This window comes from Mustela lutreola, chromosome 3, assembly GCF_030435805.1.
Source record: "Mustela lutreola isolate mMusLut2 chromosome 3, mMusLut2.pri, whole genome shotgun sequence".
NCBI classification, from domain to species: domain Eukaryota; kingdom Metazoa; phylum Chordata; class Mammalia; order Carnivora; family Mustelidae; genus Mustela; species Mustela lutreola.
Window position 1 is genome coordinate 1363064 of NC_081292.1, and position 18036 is coordinate 1381099.

Here is an 18036-nt window from a genome sequence, read left to right on the forward strand (position 1 = left end):
ACTGCTCGATCTCACCCCTGCCCAGCCCCTCTCAGAGTGGGTGTTGCGGGGTTTGTTTCGTTTTTGAGAGAGAGAGTAGGCAGTAAAAGCAGGGGGAGAGGGAGACGGAGCCCGAAGCAGACCCCCACTCAGCGTGGAGCCCGACTCAAGGCTCGATCCCACAACCCGGAGCTCAGGACCAGAGCAGAGACTGAGTCCGATGCTCCACCCACGGAGCCACCAGCATCCCCAGGAAGGATCTTGAGGATGGTGGCTTCCTCCTGTTCCTGCCCTGGGTTCCTGGTGCCAGGAGGGCAGAGAGACACTGTTCTCAAAGAACGGTGTTCGTTGTAATCTACTGAGGGGCTCCCCAAAGCACGAGCATGAAGGGGGTGCCTTTATGTTGGTGAACTCAGGACCCTCTGTTCAAAGCAAGGAAGGGCCTGGGTCTCCAGGGGGTTCTGTATCGCCCTCGGCCCGCAAGGTCGACAAGAAGCCTGGTTCGGATGCATCCTCTCTCTCTCTGTTTCCGCAAGTCTACACACTTACATACGCTTACATGACCAATCAGCGAGCAGGGTACAGGAGGGAGCGAATCAGGCTGTGCACCTAAACGAACAACTTTGCTAACAACCAATGCTGTTTACCTCCTCTTTGGGCGTTCCGCTGAGTCTCACGCGGCCATCCTCACCTCGCAACTAGCCAGGCGCCATCTTTTAATGGCGGAGGCCGCCCTGGCCAGGGGCCTGCCTCCGACAGTTCTGCAGACTCCTACTTGGGCGTGAACACCCCTCCTGTCCCTGAGGACAAGGGGTCTTCCCCTTGGGGGGGTGCGTTGGCCCAAGTCTCTTGGTTTGAGCAAAGGGTCTGTCACTCGCAGTGGGTAAGGACGAGGGAGACGGGACTCCAAGCGCGGTCTCCTCTGGCAGTTAGTGCAGAACTTACACACGGTGCCGGGGAGGAGGAGCTGGTACCTAGTTTGTGACCCAGCCTACTGACGAACGAACGATGTTTGCTTTCGAAGCCCATGGCCAAGAGAGAATTCTTGAGTCATCTTTGGTGCAAAAAGGTGGTTTTATTAAAGCCCGGGGACAGGACCGGGGCCAGGTACAGCTGCACTGGGTCCTGGGGAGGGGCCCCTATATACTTCCAAGTCGGGAGGGGATAGGGAGAGCGCGGGCCTCCCAGGTATTTTGGGAACAAGGTTTCCAGGACCCTGAGGGGGCAGCTCTAGCGAGGAGAGAGAAGGTCATGCACTACTGTTCCATGAAAACTCAGTCCTGAGACCTTTCGGATGTCTCTCGGTGCGTGTATGCTTGCGGCGATGATGGCCACCACGTATCTTGGGGTTTAGAGATAAAGGAAGTTTCCAGAGGAATTTTTATGTTAAAATAGACTTACAGGATCCTGGGGGTCGGGCCAGAATGGCTTGTTGCCCTTCGTGAAGTGTCAGCATGGAGGCCGCTGAGCCCCTAGAGGAAGGTCGCTCTGCCTGTTCCGAGGACTTGTCAGTGGGCTGTAGGGAGAAAGGAAATTTGATTTTTCTTCTGCTTTTGGTTCCCACGTCACCCCCCCCACCCCGAACCCTCTGACCCTTCAGCCTGTAAGTTGTTGATGGAAGGTCTCATCTTCCGAGAGGTCTCCCTGCTGACTGGGGGCGCAGAGACGGCCGTGCTGGGCTCCACGCTGTCCCTGGGGCGTTCGCAGCGAGAGCAGCAGCGAGGGGCAGAGGCGCTGAGTCAGGAGAGGCCGCACGTGCGGATCCCCCGAGCGGGAAGCACCCTCGGCGGGACGCGGCGGCAGAGAAAGCGTCTCGGCACCGGGCGGAGAGACGTGGGGAAAGACACGAACGGGGTTAGAGGAACAGAAAGAAAAAGAACCCAAATAGGAGTCTTTTTTTTTTTTTTTTTTTTTTTAAGATTTTATTTATCTACTTGAGAGAGAGCGAGAGCGGGCGACGGCTCCATCCCGGGACCCGGACGGAGTCAGAGGCGGACGCTCGACCGACCCAGCCACCCAGGTGCCCCCAGAGTCCTTGGAAAGTTGACAAAAATCCTGTCCAGTCCGGGAGTTTAACCAGTCATTGAAGGAGAGACAGGGTCTCCCAGGTCGCCCACCGAGTGTTCCTGTCGGTTAGAGATGCAGGCGGAGGATCGTGGCATCTGGAACGCGGGCGTCGCACTTTGTTTCTGTGAAGCGCTCGCGTTCCACCGGGTGCAGCAGTAAAGCATCTCACGCCTTTCTGTTTTGTAAAGCTGGTTCACGCATTTGTGCTATTTCAGTATTTCATAGAGAAATGTGATTTGGGGTGTCATTTAGGGCTTGGGCCATGCCCTTATTAGGAGCTTCCGTGTGCCAAACAACATCCCCCAGGCCCAAAGAAGGAGCAAAGATGGGTGCTAGGTGGTCGGACCCCTGAAGCCTGGCACGTGTACCCTCGTTTTCGGTTCGGAAGGTTGGCTGTGCTTGTCATGGCTTTATCAGTGGGTCCGCGCATCCCGGCAACACCCACGGTCCAGCGGCCTATCCAGCCTGGGGGAAGGCGCAGCCACAGGTTAGAGCCACTTCGGGTCCGCGTGGAGCTGGCCACCTGCTTCTGGGCCTCCTTGGACTGCAGTTGGGGTTTCAAGGGCCCTTTGGTTCTGCAAGGCCGCCTTCCGCATTTGTGGGTGACTGCGTTCCCGCTTAGTTCCAGGTGGCAGCTGCATGATTGCCTGAAGCCTCCTCTTGTGAGTTTACGTCAACAGCGGTAACTTCTAGGATAAATGTGGCATCAAGAAGCCTTCATTGTAGGAGGTTGGGCCTTCACACAACCCTAGTTAGCAGGAATCACTGGCAAGTGGGGTAAGACTTGCCTCGGGATAAGGGCAGCCCCCAGTGCATCACCCAATGCAATCCTAAGGAACGTGGGGCCGTCCACCATCTGCAGAAGCCCATGGGTAGCCCCGTGGCGTGGGGTGCGCTGTGCTTCTAAGGAGCAATTTTGTCATCCCAGCCACACGGAACTGGTCGCGGTGATCGCTGACCTATACACTGTTGGGGAACCGATCCCATGCTCCAGCTGTCCAAACAATCCTGTGCCCACGGGGTCTCATTATTGTCTCCACAGAGTAACAAGCAAGATTGTCTACACATGAGCTCTTGGGCTAATTTCTCTGAAGGTTCTCAAGCTGGCTCGCTCAGGCAAAGAGCAAACACTCAAAGACAATCAGAACTACGATTTAACATCTGCAAAGGTGTGTTATCGAAATGCAAATTTTCTCACTAAAATCGCTGTTATTTCCAGAGGTAGCCAAGTTAAGACTACATTGTTTGTAAAACAAGTTCAATTTTAACACACCTGGCCTGATTATTTCCATAAGCTCAGCAAGAACAGTGAGTGATCCTACAGATCTTTTAGAATCTGCTTTGCTGGAACTTTATAAGGAATCTCTAGGTTGAACTTTCAGTAGCCTCTCCAGGCTGGGAGCCAAGCCACGTACTTGCCATCAGACATGCCCGCTGTACCTGTAGATGCGGCGGATTCCTCTCCACCAGGTCCCCAGGACAGCCCGAGAGTCCTGCACCTGCTGGGAAGTGACATTCTTGACTCACCTGGTGAGGCTGCTGGGGACTCCGTAAGCAAGGGGTCAGGCCAACAGTTCCAAGGGGCTTTATGGCTCCAGGTTTCATAAAGTCAACCTTAGCTCCTTAAAGCTGTCTGGTCACATCTGAGTCTGTGCACGTCTCTCTCAAACGTGACATCTGAAAGCCATGGTAAAATCATCAGTGTTTCCAATGATGCCCTGTTACGAGGAGAACAGATCCTTACAGAGCTCATGCAGATACTGTGATTGCCCGAGAAGAAAGGACACTTACTGAGACCTTTTGAGCTTCAGGGGGTTCAATCAGAGAGAAAAGTTAAATGCTTCATTGTGTTCACAAATGCATACTTTATCATGTTTCTGTAAATCACAATATCGCAAGAGAAAGGTCTGGAAGAGCAAACGTTAGACACCAGCCATGGTTCCGACGGTTCAATGATGACCTTGCACCAGAACACAACACACCGTGTAAACAAGCCTTATTAGTCAAAGAGACGTTGTTTACAATTTGAAATCTCAGGGAATTTTGGTAAAACCTTAGGAAGTTAAAGCACATGCTTAAGCAGGATTATGGATCATTAAAAACCTGATAAACACAAACCGTAGAGGCCGGTTTTGGGGGCAAAGAAAGAGCAAACAGCTTTGTTTATATTTTTTTCCCAAGAGCAGACCAACAATCCCAGAAAATTGTGTCTTTTGAACAGAGAGAAAACAGAATTTCAGTCTCACACTAGCGTATTTTCAAATCTGCTCATTTCAACCTTGGTCCGTCCTGACCACACGTGAAATCCCTTTCCGAAGACTTCCCTTCGCAAACCTCCCACACCTTCCCTTCGACAAAAATGTGTTCCCTTTCCTCAGATCTTTCTTACACATACTGAGTTTCTTCCCTTATTCCCACCGGTTTTAATTACATGTAGCAGGATTTTAACTCTTAGTCTCCGGAGAACTAAACAGTAACCAGTTGTGAACTGTCACTCCAGAGTTCTGCAGATGGCAGTTTTATGACTCTATTAAGCACAAAGCACATTTTCCAACAGACCCAAATATCCTTAGTTTCTTAGCAATAAGAAGTCAAAAGTGCAAAGCTGTGTCCAGTGGCACTCTCTCCTATTTGGAAAAGACCTAGGTGTCCAATGATTTCAATCCCAATTTATCATTGGGCAAAATGTTAAGTTTCAGGTTATGACAGACTTTGAAAGCTCTCTTAGTTACCCATGAAAACCTTGAGACAGACAAAATTAACCATGATTTTAAGTCATCTTTTTAAAAAAGATTTTATTTATTTATTTGACAGACAGATCACAAGCAGGCAGAGAGGCAGGCAGAGAGGGAGGAGGAAGCAGGCTCCCCGTGGAGCAGAGAGCCTGAAGCAGGACTTGATCCCAGGACCCTGCCATCATGACCCGAGCTGAAGGCAGAGGCTTAATCCACTGAGCCACCCAGGGCCCTTATGTCACTTTTTTTGCTAGTAAGTTGCAACAGAGATCAAGAGCTTATCCGACCTTGGGCAAGCCTTGCTAGGACACTGATGAACAATGATGGCGCATTGATGGAACACGACCAGAAGAAAGGTCGGCAGAGACAAGGACCCTCTGTCCCAGGGGGGAAACTACCTTTAAAATGGGAAGGACTCCGTCCTGGTATTCTAAGCTTTCCTCAGCTTACCCCGTGCCCCATCTAAAGTCTTCCTGTGGGGAAGACTTACAACTGGTATGTGACAGAAGGAAGGGAATGGCCTCGGGGGTCTCAACCACATCCCGGGCGGGGGGAAGGGGGGTGTCAGCTCTGCGGCCAGTGGGACAGCTAAATGAGGAGCTTGACCTGGGGGCTCCTGGCCGGCCTGCTTTAGGGGGTGGGCCCCCCCCCCGGACCTCTTGAACCCGATTCTATTAAACACCATCTGGTAAGGAGCCTGCCGCCCTTCCCACGTGAACAAGTACCTGTAGTTAGACACGTGCGTGGACAAAAACCTGATTGCGTGATGGGTGCAGGACGGTCAGGCAGATTAAAACACCCACTTAAAAGCCAATCAGTTTGTTGCCCTCTGTGGTTTTTCCCTGGGACCCTGGGGGGAATCTGGAGTGCGCGGGGTCAAGTGTTGACCCTCCTCTCTGCTCCTCACGGTGGGGGGGGGGGGGAAGCAACAGCAAGGAGGGCCCCGGGGCCATGCAGACACGGGAGGGGGAGGCCTGGAGAGGAGGCCACGTGCCCCCAGAAGGCAGAGAATGCGGTTTCTTGGTTCTAAAGCTCCTCGACTCAGACAGACGAACAGACACCCTGTTTGTTTGTCCCCCAGCGTGGACACCTGTGATCCAGGTCGGGCTGGAGAAGACAGGAAACTCCCCGGACACAGAGGGAGTTTCGGCAGCTGCTTGGGAAACCTCCTTCAAGTCCCCATCCCCGGGTCCAGCCCCACAGCTGGCTCTAACTGCAGCCAGCAAGCCCGCGAAATGCAGGAGACGCCCCCACAGCCGTCAGGAGGAGGGACCGTGAGACCCCGTCCGTCTCCTCGGGACCACGGCCCCTGTTTCCTCCAGCAACCTGGATCCTGTCGGGACGAGGCATGTTTAGATCATTATCGTCCTCCACGCTGGGAGGGAATTGACCGGCCCGGTTCCTGACCCGACCTGTTCTGCAAGAGGCCCCTTAGGTCGGTCCGATGCGGAGCCCGCAGGCTGCCCTAGAGCATCCCCACCAATGCGCCCCGCTTCCTGCGGAAGAGACGAACCGCCACATCCCACCGAGGCCACGCGGGGCTACAGGAGCTCAGTCCTTTCCTCAACTTCGCAATCCACATGGTTTCCGGGGGGTTAGAAGGCTCCCCGAGGGAGAGTCCTTGGGAACTGGGGAGAGAGAGAGAGAGAAGGTCCATCACGGGGAATCCCATTCCCGACTCCCAGGTGGCGTCCCACACGGGATCCGTCAGAGGCTCCTGGCGTCAAAGGGACTCAACATGTCCCTCCGATGAGGTCGCTCTGATCACCGCTCTGCCTTAAAGTCCCCGGAGGAGCGATGCCAGCGTCCCCCCATGTCCCCACTGCGTCCTAGGCTAGTAGGGCCTGAAATACCATGCCTCGGAGGTCCTGCCGTGAAGGTCACCTCTTACTCCACCTTGCCTTGAAGGACCCACCATTGTTAGCCCATGGAAAACACTAGAGAAGTTTTACAAGGGGAAATGTCCCAATATTGGAGTTTAAGTACTTAGAGGACCTTGACGGAAAACAGTAAAGATAGAAACCCGTCACGTTCTGAGTGACATTCCCACACGTGTGGTCTTTACAGCCAGAGTCCCCAGGAAGCCATCCCCGTTGGGTTTTAGTTCAGTCGGGTGCTGGGTTCTGCCGGCTCCCCGTGGAGGTCCCGCGGCCAGAAGGGGCCAGACCAGGGAGGTGGGTAGGATCACATTAGACCGATGAGGAGGGAACCTCACATGGGAGAGTTAAGATGGGCAGCCAGGCTGGTCGCTGGGGTGGCTGTCCCCTGCCCACGACAGATGACTTTGTCGAAGGACAGGAACAAAGAGAGGGCATCAAGTTTCTGGGTCTTATTATCGTTCAGGCTCGGGGACTGACTTCCAGCGAAACGGCAGGGTTTCTCCTTCCGTCCCTGTAGAGCAGCCGCAGGCAGGAGGATCGTAGCCTGAGCCAACAACAGGAGAGTGTTCCAGTAAGACGATACTCCCTGGGGGGCGCCTGGGGGGCTCAGTTGTTAAGCGTCTGCCTTCGGCTCAGGTCATGATGCTGGGATCGAGCCCCACATCAGACTCCTTGCTTGGTGGGAAGCCTGCTTCTCCCTCTCCCACTCCCCCTGCTTGTGTTCCGTCTCACTCCGTCTCTTTGTCAAATAAATACAATCTTAAAAAAAAAAAAAAAAAAAGATGATAGTCCTTGGGGCACCTGGGTGGCTCAGTCAGTTAAGCATCTGCCTTTGGCTCAGGTCATGATCCCAGGGTCCCCGGATCAAGCCCTGATTAGGCTCCTGGCTCAGTGGAGAGCCTGCTTCTCCCTCTCCCTCTGCTGCTTCCCCCACCTGTGCTCTCTCCCACTCTCTCAAATAAATAAATAAAATCTTTTTAAAAAAATTTACTGGGCGCCTGGGTGGTTGAGTGGGTTAAGCCACTGCCTTCGGCTCAGGTCATGGTCTCAGGGACCTGGGATCGAGTCCCACATCGGGCTCTCTGCTCAGCAGGGAGCCTGCTTCCTCCTCTCTCTCTGCCTGCTGCTCTGCCTACTTGTGATCTCTGCCTGTCAAATAAATAAATAAAATCTTTTTTAAAAATTAAAAAAAATTTATTAACGAAAAAATACCATATTCCTTTCAAAGCCCCTGAAATGGGAATGGAGGAAAAGAAAGCCGTCGTCAAGTTTGCAGCAAGGCTCAGAGGCCAGATGAAGGCCGATGCCCCATGCCGTGCACCAAATCATGTAGGAACTGTTGGGGTTTAGGAGAGAACAGTCAAGAAAGAATTCTTGAGGCGTCTTTGGTGCAAAAAGGGGGTTTTATTAAAGCCTGGGGACAGGACCGGGGCCAGGTACAGCTGCACTGGGTCCTGGGGAGGGGCCCCTATATACTTCCAAGTCGGGAGGGGTTAGGGAGAGTGCGGGCCTCCCAGGTATTTTGGGAACAAGGTTTCCAGGACCCTGAGGGGGCAGCTCTAGCGAGGAGAAGGTCATGCACTACTGTTCCATGAAAACTCAGTCCTGAGACCTTTCGGATGTCTCTCGGTGCGTGTATGCTTGCGGCGATGATGACCACCATGTATCTTGGGGTTTAGAGATAAAGGAAGTCTCCAGAGGAATTTTTATGTTAAAATAGACTTACAGGATCCTGGGGGTCGGGCCAGAATGGCTTGTTGCCCTTCACGAAGTGTCAGCATGGAGGCCGCTGAGCCCCTAGAGGAAGGTCGCTCTGCCTGTTCCGAGGACTTGTCAGTCCCTGGGCGGTAGGTTGAGGGAATGCAAATTGTTTTGGCCTTAGTTTCCCTCGTCTGCTGAGGCCCTGGGTCTGCTGCTTCAGTCCGGGCGCCAGAAACCCAGGCCCCTGGAGGAGGCGGCATGTCGTTCTGCAGAGTCCTACTCTACTCTGGTCCCCAGAGAACTCTTGGAAGAGAGGGTCAGGTTATCCTCTGCTCGGGGAGCGGATGGAAGGGGTGCCAGTCTGAGTCCCTCCCCGAATGAGAGTCAGGCAAAGGCAGGTTTGGCCAAATTCCCGGCAGAGAACAGATGGCACATCCGAACCAGAAAAATAGGAAGAGTGCGGCGGAAGGTGCTCTTTGGAGAGGGTGGGCAGGACTTAGGGAAGCCATGCGGCGCCCCCTCCAGCCCCGGTGACAGGGACACCTGCTGTCTACTGGCCAGGCTGGAAAGGCAGCCAGAGGGGCAGTTGCCGCAGGTGCTCACGAGTGATGGGACTGTCCCAGGAGACCCTGCAGGAGGGAGACCCTGCAGGAGGGGGCCCGTGGCATCAACACGCCACTTGGATCTTCTCCTCTTAGAATCTGCTGGGCTCCCAGTGGTCCCTCCCCCAGCCTTAGAACCCCTTGGGGGTGTGGTGTCTGCTGCCCCGCACACTGCCCTCCCCGACCCCCAGCTGGCCCCTCCTCTCTGTGCACCCCTCCCGAATCCATGTCTCTTGCATTTTCCTCAGAGACCCCCCTCTTCCCACGTCACCTCCTCACGACGGACAGCCGAGGGGACACTCCCAAGGTGACAGTCTGGGGCCCCAGGTGAGGAGAAACGGCGTGTTCGATAAGATCCCCCATGGGGACACGAGGCAGGCTCTTTACACAAGAGACGTCCCCACAGGCTGGAGCACAGCCTCATGACTGGGGCCTGCGGAGGTGGGCCCTCAGAAAGACCGTCCCAGGCCCGCTGTGGGGGGCTGGTGGGGTGTCCACGGGCCTGAGCCCCAGCCAGAGCTGCCGTGTCGTCCCTGGGTCTGCTCGGTCCCCATCTCCGTCCGGCTCTGTGCTTTCCACTTCCCAGATCTCCTCCATCCCAACTGGGCCCGTGGCCGAGCACGCTGGGGACCCTGGAAATCACGGGAGAGCAGGAGCAGGGCGAAGTGGCGGATGGTCAGGAGGGGGAGAGGAGGCGCAGGGCCTGCCTGGCGTGCCTGGGCCGTGGCCACCCCGGAGACGCACAGCGGGTGGAGGCCAGAGCTGGGGCAGGATCCCTCCACCTCCCAGGCCAGCAGGCCCAGCAGCAGGGAGGGCAGGCGAGAGACAGGACCCGGACATGCCCTTCTTCTCCCCAGAGAGAGACCCCCTCCCTCGGGGCATGCGGAACAGACCAGAACAAAGAGCTGACTCCCCTACTGAGATGGGGCGGGGCGTCCCCCGGGCTCCAGGCGCTGAGATCAGGGAGTCTGGGCTCCTGGCCACCCTGTGCCTGGCCCCTCCCCGCAGCCTGGCCAGGTGCCAGGGCACCCCTAGAGTCTGGGGCACGAGGCCCCAGCAGGCCTCCCCCCGCGGCCCCGCCCCTCCCCGCCCTACCTGCCTTCCCCCAGGCGGCAGGAAATGGAAACTTAGAGCTCTGGGCTCCTCCTCCCACGGCTCAGCCCCTTCTCACCCACCCCACCCCCCTCCCTCTGCTCCCTCTGGGGCCTGCACCCTCCCCGCCCTCCAACCTCCCCCCTACCCAGGGGGAGGCAGAGGGAACCCGGGGGCCCACCGGCCTCTGAGCCCAGCTCTGCAAGGACTTGACCCCAGAGCAGTGCGGGGCCGGGGTCCCCCAGCCAGCAGTGCGGGTGGCTTCAAGCCCCCGGCCTCAGGGGGCTTCTGAGAACCAGATAAGCATCACCATCTCTGAGTGTAGGTGCGGGAAGGGCAGTGAGAGGAATGCCACCAGGGAGACAGCAGGTGCGGGGGGCGGAAGCCTGCGTGACGTGGGCAGGAGCAGAGCGTGGGGGCCACGGGGTCCTGCCGCGTGGCCGCCGCCCGCCAGGCACCTCGCGACTCAGAGTCACGCCAGCGCCATCGCTTGACCAATGTTGAGTGAACAATACCGCCAGTGCCTTCTACACGGGGACTCGGAGCCCCGCGGAGGACCCTTGCCCACCACAACAGCTGCCCCTGTGTATCTGGGGGACATTCTGATGTCTAGTTCCTGGGATTCCTTTTCCTTTTTAAATATTTTTTATTTTTTTAAGTGACCTCTATACCCAACGTGGGGCTTGAACTCGGAGATCAAGAGTCACCCGCTCCAGGGACCCAGCCAGACGCCCCTTCTTCTGTTCTTAATGGCAGCCTGACCCCTTCAGGTGCGTCCCACGGTCACTGCCCACTCAGTCTCAGTCAGGCTGCCCCAAGGTGCTTCCCGATCCTTCCCCAAGGCACTGGTCAGCCGGGGTCTCCTTCCTCTTGTCGCCCTACCGGGGCAGATCCTTCCTGCCTCCCTTATTTGGGGACTGTCCCCTCCGCGGATGCAATCCCTGCACCGTCACCTGGCTGTGTGTTGGCGGGGTGTCCCCACTTTGGTGGCCGTGGCGATGAGAACCCGCATTTCCGAGCGTCCGTGCCCACGCTGGAGCTCAAGAGATTCCCCAGAGACGGGCCACGACCCTGAGCCCCACACGGACCACTGTCCCGCGCTGCTGGACAGTATTCTGCGGCCACTGGCACAGGCACAGCACTTGGGGCCCCAGGGTCAGCCTGAGTGCGCGGGCAGGTGTGAGCAGGGAAGCCCCAGGGACCGCGACGCCCAGAGTCTCCGTTCCGCTCTTCCTAGGGCGGGCGTGTCCCAGCGACGCCTGCTCGGCGCTTCCCTGGCTCGGAATGGGCCCAGAGAAGCTGGTTTTCCACTCCACGGGCCGCCGGTTCATCCCTCTGAGTTCCTCCTGGGCCCCAAACACCTGGGAAGGCCTCAGAGAACAGGATCCCAAGCGCATTCCAGGGCCGGCCCTGGCGCCAACACCTCACCCCCGGTGAGTCTCGGCCCAACTCCCATGGTGACCCTCGCTGTCCATGGACTCTACCCTGGCTTCCTGAAGGAGCAGGCGCCCGGACCCCTTTCCAGTAGGGAGCTCACCCCAAGGGCGCCGGTGCCCCAGGCACGGTCTGCTCCGCTCTCCCTCGTGCTGGTCAGGAAGCCCTTCCCTCGATCCCTCCCGGCTCCCTTCGGATTTCCAGCCCGCAGGAAGCCACGGACACTCTCAGCTCATCCTTTGGGGCCCCTCTGGGTCCTCAGACCTGGCCCGCGGGCATCAAGTAGACCCCGACTTCCCACCTTCCGGGAGTGCCCGACGCGCCCCGGCCCAGGCTAAGGAGCCGTGGGCTGGGAGCACAGAGCCTTGCCGGCAGGGACGGCTTCCCTGGTCACTACAGACACAGCGTGGCTGGCAGAGAGGAGGTGGGCACAGGGCAGTGTCCCGCTCCCCAGCTCCCCGGCTCCCGCCCGTCCTGCCAGGTTTGCCTGTGCCTGCGGGGACCCGACGGGCCGCCATCCCATCGTCGAGTCCCAGAGAGCCGGACGCCGGTGCCCACCGAGTGCCTGCTCCTGTAGGCTCCTTCTCCCCACTCCAAACCCGTGCCTGCCTCTGGAGGGGGCTGCCTTCCTCCCAGAAGCAGACTGACCTCCCTCCCTGATTCCGGTCCTGCCCTGTCCCGCCTGATGATGAACTTCCCACGTGGCCAAGCCTGGAGGTTCCCTTCTAGGCCTGGAGGGCAGAGAGCTATGGACTCAGGGGAGCCCCTCTCCCCATGTGGGCCTCTGGGTGGGGCCATGGGTGTCCCCCCGCAGTGAGGCCCCTGCAGGGAGAGGGTCCCCCACACTGCAGTAATGGCCACAGGCAGTCACAGCCAGAGCAAAAGGTGGAGAACATGTGTTTATGAGAGGCACCGAGCAGCAGGCAGAATCCAGTGTGGGGGCGGAGGGAGAGGGTGGGGCCGCAGCTGGAGGTCGGGGTGGAGGGGGTTCCTGGGTCCAGCGGCCTAAACCCTGATGCACTGAAACCCCATCTTCCTCCCAAAGGCCAGCCTTACCGTGAGTGAATGCGGGCTGCAGAAAGGCCAGAGAAAAGCAGCTTCGTTGTTGGGGCTGGGGAGCTCCGCGGCTAACGTTGGACTCCTGACCCCTCCCCCCCAACCCTGACTGTCCTGCACACCCGCATGCATGCCCAGGGTGCACCCAGGCCCCGTCCGCGCCACTGCGCTAGGCCATCCTCTGAGACAACACCGTCCTCGGACGTGACAACAGGCCTTCTCGGAAGCAGCGGCCCAAAGCACAGCTCCCAACAGACGTGCCGCTCCCAGTGTGTCCCCAGCCCTCAGCCCTTCCCAGGTTCCCTTAGGAAGGTCGCAAGGCCGGCCGCCTGGGGAGTGAGCCCTGCGGGCGCCTCTCAGGGGAGAGGAGGTTCGAGAGGCAGGGGCTGGGATCGAGCGGGGTGAGGGGTCGGAGGAAGAGGAAGAGGCTTCCGTATGGTTTGGGGGGTCTGCGAGGGGCCGGGCCTTCCTTCCTGAGCTGGGGGAGTCCGGGTCGGCTGCCGGGCGGCCGCAGTCAGGGCCCGAGCCGCTGCAGGGCGGACAGCAGGCTGAGCAGGAGCCCGAGGCCCAGCACCGCGGCGCTGGCGCGCAGCCCCCGGCCGGCCGTGCTGATGTTACACAGGAAGCTCTGGCAGCAGTAGGTGCCGATGGACGCCACGCCGAGGTTGACGCTGGGGCTGGGGCAGATCGGGGAGCAGCCCTTGTTCAGGGTATGGCCGAAGTCCACCAGTTTCCCTGCGCAGGAAGACAAGGCGGTGAGGGCCGGCGTGGGGGGCAGGGGCCTGGGCCGCGGGCAGAGGCGGCGGGCGGCGCTCACCGAGGCCGGCAGAGGCGGACACCGTGACGCAGTAGTTGTCCGAGTCCGAGCACACGGTCGGCTTCAGGCAGTAGAAGTTACTGTTCTGATTCGTGCACGAGAAGCACACCAGGGAGCAGGCTGCGGAGGAAGGGAGGCGCGGCATGTGACACCTGTCTCGGGCCCTGGGGGGCCTCCCAGCGGTGCCCCCCCCGCCCCGTGTCCCCTGCCAGTCCGCAACCCCCAATCCTTGGTGGGTGTTAATCGAGCAATCATCACACTCCAGACCCAGGCCGCGGGTCCAAATGCACAGCGGGGAGTGTCAGGGGCCGACCCGAGGCCTCCAGGGGAGCAGTGAGGAGTGACCCGCTCTGCTGGGGCAGAGGGCCCCCAGCAGAGCGCCGTGGGGCCGTCTGGAACAGGTCACGTGGGAGCGGGCCTGAAGGTCCCCTGGGCGCTGCTGGGCACCACTTGGGAGAGAGGGCAGCAGGGCTCACGCAAAGCCAGGGCCCGGAGCCCGGGGTGGGGGGGCATCTCACCTCGCTCCACACCCAGCAGGGCAGCCAGTAGCACGGGTAGGAAGACCTTCATTCCGGAGGAGATGGGTGTCCAGTCTGGGCTCTCACAAAGCCAAAGATACGGGTCCTGCTTAGACAACAGCTCGGTGGGGGACACAGCTGCCCCTTGGGAGGAGATACCGGAGCCCCGGGCCCTGGGATCCACGCTGCCCTCCGTTTGACAGACAGTGGGGTGGGGTGGGCTGTCTTCCGGCAGCCACACAACCAGCACACGGAGGGTCCTCCTGCTCCATTCCCGCCCACCTCGCTCAGGGCACACTCCGCGCTGAGACCCCTGCCCCAGCCCGAGGGGCTTGCGGCTGGGGCGGGCTGGGGAATCATGACAGATCTCCGGACCACACAAAAAGGAAGGCCAAGAGACTGGCCCTTGCTGGTTGGTGATGCTGGGAGGGCGGGGGGGAAAGATGGTGACCAGGAATATTAGCCAGCCCACATCCAGAACTTTCCGTTCCTGCCGTGAGGACTCAGGGGCCGGCTGGGCACTGGGCACCTGCCTCCAGCAGCTTCAGTGTTGCGGAGGCTAGGGGCGCTTCCCGCTCTGTATGATTCAGCGCTGACGACAGCGAGCCTGTAAAATCTGCTATTCCTCCATTTCCTGCCTGAAACATAGGTTCAGCGAGGTTCAGCCAGGGAGATCTGTCTATGGAGGCTGCCTGGTGCCCTCCATTGGGACCCTCTCCCAGGCAGAAACCAGTGGCCGTTGGTGGTGGAAGCCCCAGGGGGAGCAGCTGGGGCTCTGGTTCCCTGTTCTGCAGGAGGCAAGGTGTGGGAGGAGCAGTCTGGTGCCTTCCTGGGGGACAGCCATGGGCGGTGGGAGGGCATTCTGGGCCCAGGAACCTGGGTCCCAGGCACTGGGAAGAGGAATGCCAGGGAGAGAACAGGCTTCCCCCGCCCAGTTTTGGGCCCGGGGTTAACACCTTGGGGTCTGGGACAGGAGCTTCGGATGCCCGAGTTCAGGGCTGAGCCCATCTCCAGATGCGGACAGCGCCGGAGAAAGGAGCCCCAGCTTCCTCTCCTAGAATGTGAGGTTTGGATCTGGGGAAGCTCTGAGCTGTTCTCCAGGAAGCTCTGGAATGCACAGCCACCAGTCACATCTGGTGTCCCCACTGTCCCCGGCCAGGCATGCAACCAAACAGGCCGCACTGGGCTGAGTCGAGGCACGGGCTGGAGTGGATGGACACGAGCAGGTTAGGCAATGGGAGCCCTGAGGGGACAGTGCCATCTGGGATCGGAACTGCCCACTCCTCCCCCAGGCTCACGGGGCTGATTTCTGACAAAGCCAGGCATGCAGGGACTGGGGGCCACTACAGAGGTAGGAACAAGTCCTTGTCCTGAAGATCAAAGGTGGCTCAGCAGGGGCCAGGGAGCGGGGGCTTTGGGGACCGACGTTCCTAGGCACCTCATACGCTTGCATAATCTTTGGCAAACTAGGTTTCACCCCTTTGCCAGGGTAGGCTCCAGTCCCCAGGGTGGTCGGTCCACCAGGATGGGCCCTTAATTCTTCCCATCCTGCCGGACCGCCGAGATCCCAGCCCCCTTCTCGAGTTAGCAACGCTGCCCCTCTCCAGTCCCCACGGGAGAGGTGAAGGCGAACCTAGAGTCGGGTGATGGCCCCCAGCCTGCGCGGCTCTGGGTCACCCAGCCAGGGAGGGCGCCTGCTGCTGGTGTGTGCCCGCTCCAGCCCCGATCTTGGGCACTGTTCGGAAGGGCTGGGAGGGCTGGGGGATGGGAGTGGAGGCTCAGCCCCCGAGCGCCGGGCCCACGCGTAAGCCCAGCCTCCCAGCCTCCCCCAGACCCCCCCGCGGCGTTCCCGGCACCCCGCTCGCCGCTCCTCTCCGCCCTGCCCGGCGCCAAGGGGGTCGTCCCCGTCCCCCCTCCCCGGTCCGGACCCGGCCGACTTACGTGGGGCAGACGCAGGTCCACGGCCTCGCCGAGCTCCCCAAGCCTGGCGCCCAAGCGCACGAAAGCCCCGGACTCGTGGCCGCGGCGGCGGGCGGGGAACAGCGGGCGGAGTCGGCGCTCGCGCGGGCGGGGGAAGCAGGGGCGGAGTCGGGGCTCCAGCGGGCGGGGGGAGCAGGGGCGGAGTCGGGGTTCCAGCGGGCTAGGGGCGCAGGGCGAGCTGGGGGCAAAGGGGCGGGCGGCGCAGAGCTGGCGCTCCGGCGCGCTGGGGAGCAGGAGCAGGGCCGGAGTGGGGGCTCCCGCGGGCGGGCGCGGGGCCGGCATTCCGGGGGGGGGGGGGGGGGACCCGGGCAGGGTCGGACTTCAGGCCTGGGCGGGGCTGGCAGGCCCCCCACGACGGGCCCGGAGCCCAGCCCCAGGGAGGTGTCGCTGGCCCGCCCGGCTGGTCCTTCTCGTCCCCACGCGGGGCGCGCGTCATCGCCGGGCAGCCCGGCGACGCTTGGCGGGCGTGTGGGGGCGGGGACGGGGCCCACCTTCGCCGGCCGCGCCCAGGGAGGGCTCGCGTCCCTTCCTCCCGGTCCGGTGGGAGCGTTTCAGACTCCCGGGCGGGGCGGGGAGGAGGCGGGGAGCTTGCCTCTAGCACGCCGCTCCCTCGCCCCGGGCCCCCGGGGTCCTCGGCTCCCGGCCTCGCCGCCTCGGGGGTGAGCCCTTAGCCCTCCCGTGGCGAGGGGTGGGGGACGAAGGCCGCAGAGGGCAGTGGTTGTGGCCGTGGGAATCCCCGGCGGGACATCGATCTTCGCTGCTTCTGGATTCCTTTCTGCCCTGGGCGCAGGGGCTGCCTCTTCTGCGGCTGCCCGACCTGGGCCAAGACTCTCAGCCAGGCTGCTCCCAGGCCCCCAGCGCGCTGTGCGACGAGGGGATGGGTGCCCAAAGCCCGCCTGATGGGACCCTCCCGGCGCAGAGCCGAGAGGCCCGCTAGGGTAAAGGCAGCACCTTTCGTCCGTCCAGCACAGCCTTTGGGCGCCGTGTCAGTAGGTGGACCCTGGCTGGACCCGCACCATCGACTCTGGGCAGGGAGGCCGGGCCCTGGCGGGGGAGCGCGGCCTGGCAGGGCTCCACGCCCTCGCATCCTGCTTCTCATTGGCGGGGCTGGGAGGCTGCGTGCGGCCTGGGCAGCTGGGGATGCTGGGCTTGCGGCAGGCCAGGCTGCCGGGCCCTAACCCCACCCCCCCGCCCCCCGCAGCCTCGTTTGCGGGGGTTCCCCTCCTCCTGCAGGGACTTGGGCGGCAGCTTGTTTGCTGAGTCTCAGCCACCTGCTTGTTTTGGAAGTACACGTCACAGTTTCACACCGCGGGTCCTGGGAGGGGCTGTGATACCTGACCTTTTCTCTCTGCCTTTCTGGACAGCACTTACGTGAGGGTGAGGGTGGTGAAAGGCGCTGCCAGGCCTAGAAGCCTCTTCCTCTTCTTCCTCCTGTTGGGGAGGACAGGTGAGGGGGAGGGAGCTGAGGCAGAATGGCAGGGTGGCCGCGGAGCTGCATGGGAGAGGGGCCCTCCTAACACACCGGTTGCGTGGGAAAGGTCCAGGGGTATGTGAGTGTGCAGGGGAGTGAGTGAGTGTGTCGGTGTGTGTGAGTGTGCACGTAAGAGTGTGTGTGTCTTCAGTTGAGGATCAAGGTCAGACACTGCGTGGTTCTCTGTAATGTCCCAATGAAGTGGGATGGCTCAACTTGGAAAGGCTTTAGGGGCTCTCTCCCTGGGGGGTCTGCGCGTGTCTCAAGAGGTCCCCAGGCAAAGAGCGGTGGTATCTGGGGTTCCACACTTCTAAGGGTGATGGCCCTGCTGTCCCCAGGGACATGCAGTAAGCCATAACCCTTGGTTACCGGCTCTGGATCTTACCTCCAGAGGTAAGATGAATTTTGGTCCCCATCAGAGGCATATGTTTCATCTTGGCAGTGCCCGTCACTTCCCGTTGGGCTCCTTGCTTGTTGATTCCACCCAGCAGATCAGCCCTGGAGGGCAGTGCCTGGCACCCAGACCACCGCCGGCTAGTGGTCCGGGCTCAGCAAGTATTTGTGGCCAAAAGCATATGGGGGCTCTGTGCCATTCAAGACAGGACCCCGTGATTCGGGGAGCTCTGTGAGTTTGAACAACCAAGTCACAATGAGACTCAGATATCCTTTGAAAATGTGTCTGAACACATATGGCCAAGCCAGGA

The 18036-nt window shown here is 60.3% G+C and overlaps 1 protein-coding gene across 3 annotated transcripts; it reads right to left on the reverse strand.

Annotated features, from left to right (window-relative positions):
* Positions 1-12376: 12376 nt before the first annotated feature.
* LY6E (lymphocyte antigen 6 family member E) lies at positions 12377-16887 on the reverse strand. 3 transcript variants are annotated; one of them, XM_059168791.1, is made up of 4 exons: positions 15823-15980; positions 13882-13987; positions 13364-13483; positions 12377-13281 (listed from the first exon to the last, which is right to left on the reverse strand). In XM_059168791.1, the coding sequence occupies exons 2-4, from the start codon at positions 13931-13933 to the stop codon at positions 13061-13063; spliced, it is 393 nt and encodes a 130-aa protein (XP_059024774.1). In that variant the 5' UTR covers positions 13934-13987; positions 15823-15980; the 3' UTR covers positions 12377-13060. The 3 variants fall into 3 exon arrangements, with proteins under 3 accessions (XP_059024774.1, XP_059024776.1, XP_059024775.1); XM_059168793.1 differs by lacking the exons at positions 12377-13281; positions 13364-13483; positions 13882-13987 and adding exons at positions 13994-14519; positions 15515-15638 and having other exon boundaries at positions 15823-16887; XM_059168792.1 differs by lacking the exons at positions 12377-13281; positions 13364-13483; positions 13882-13987 and adding an exon at positions 13994-14519 and having other exon boundaries at positions 15823-16455.
* Between the last annotated feature and the right edge of the window lie 1149 nt (positions 16888-18036).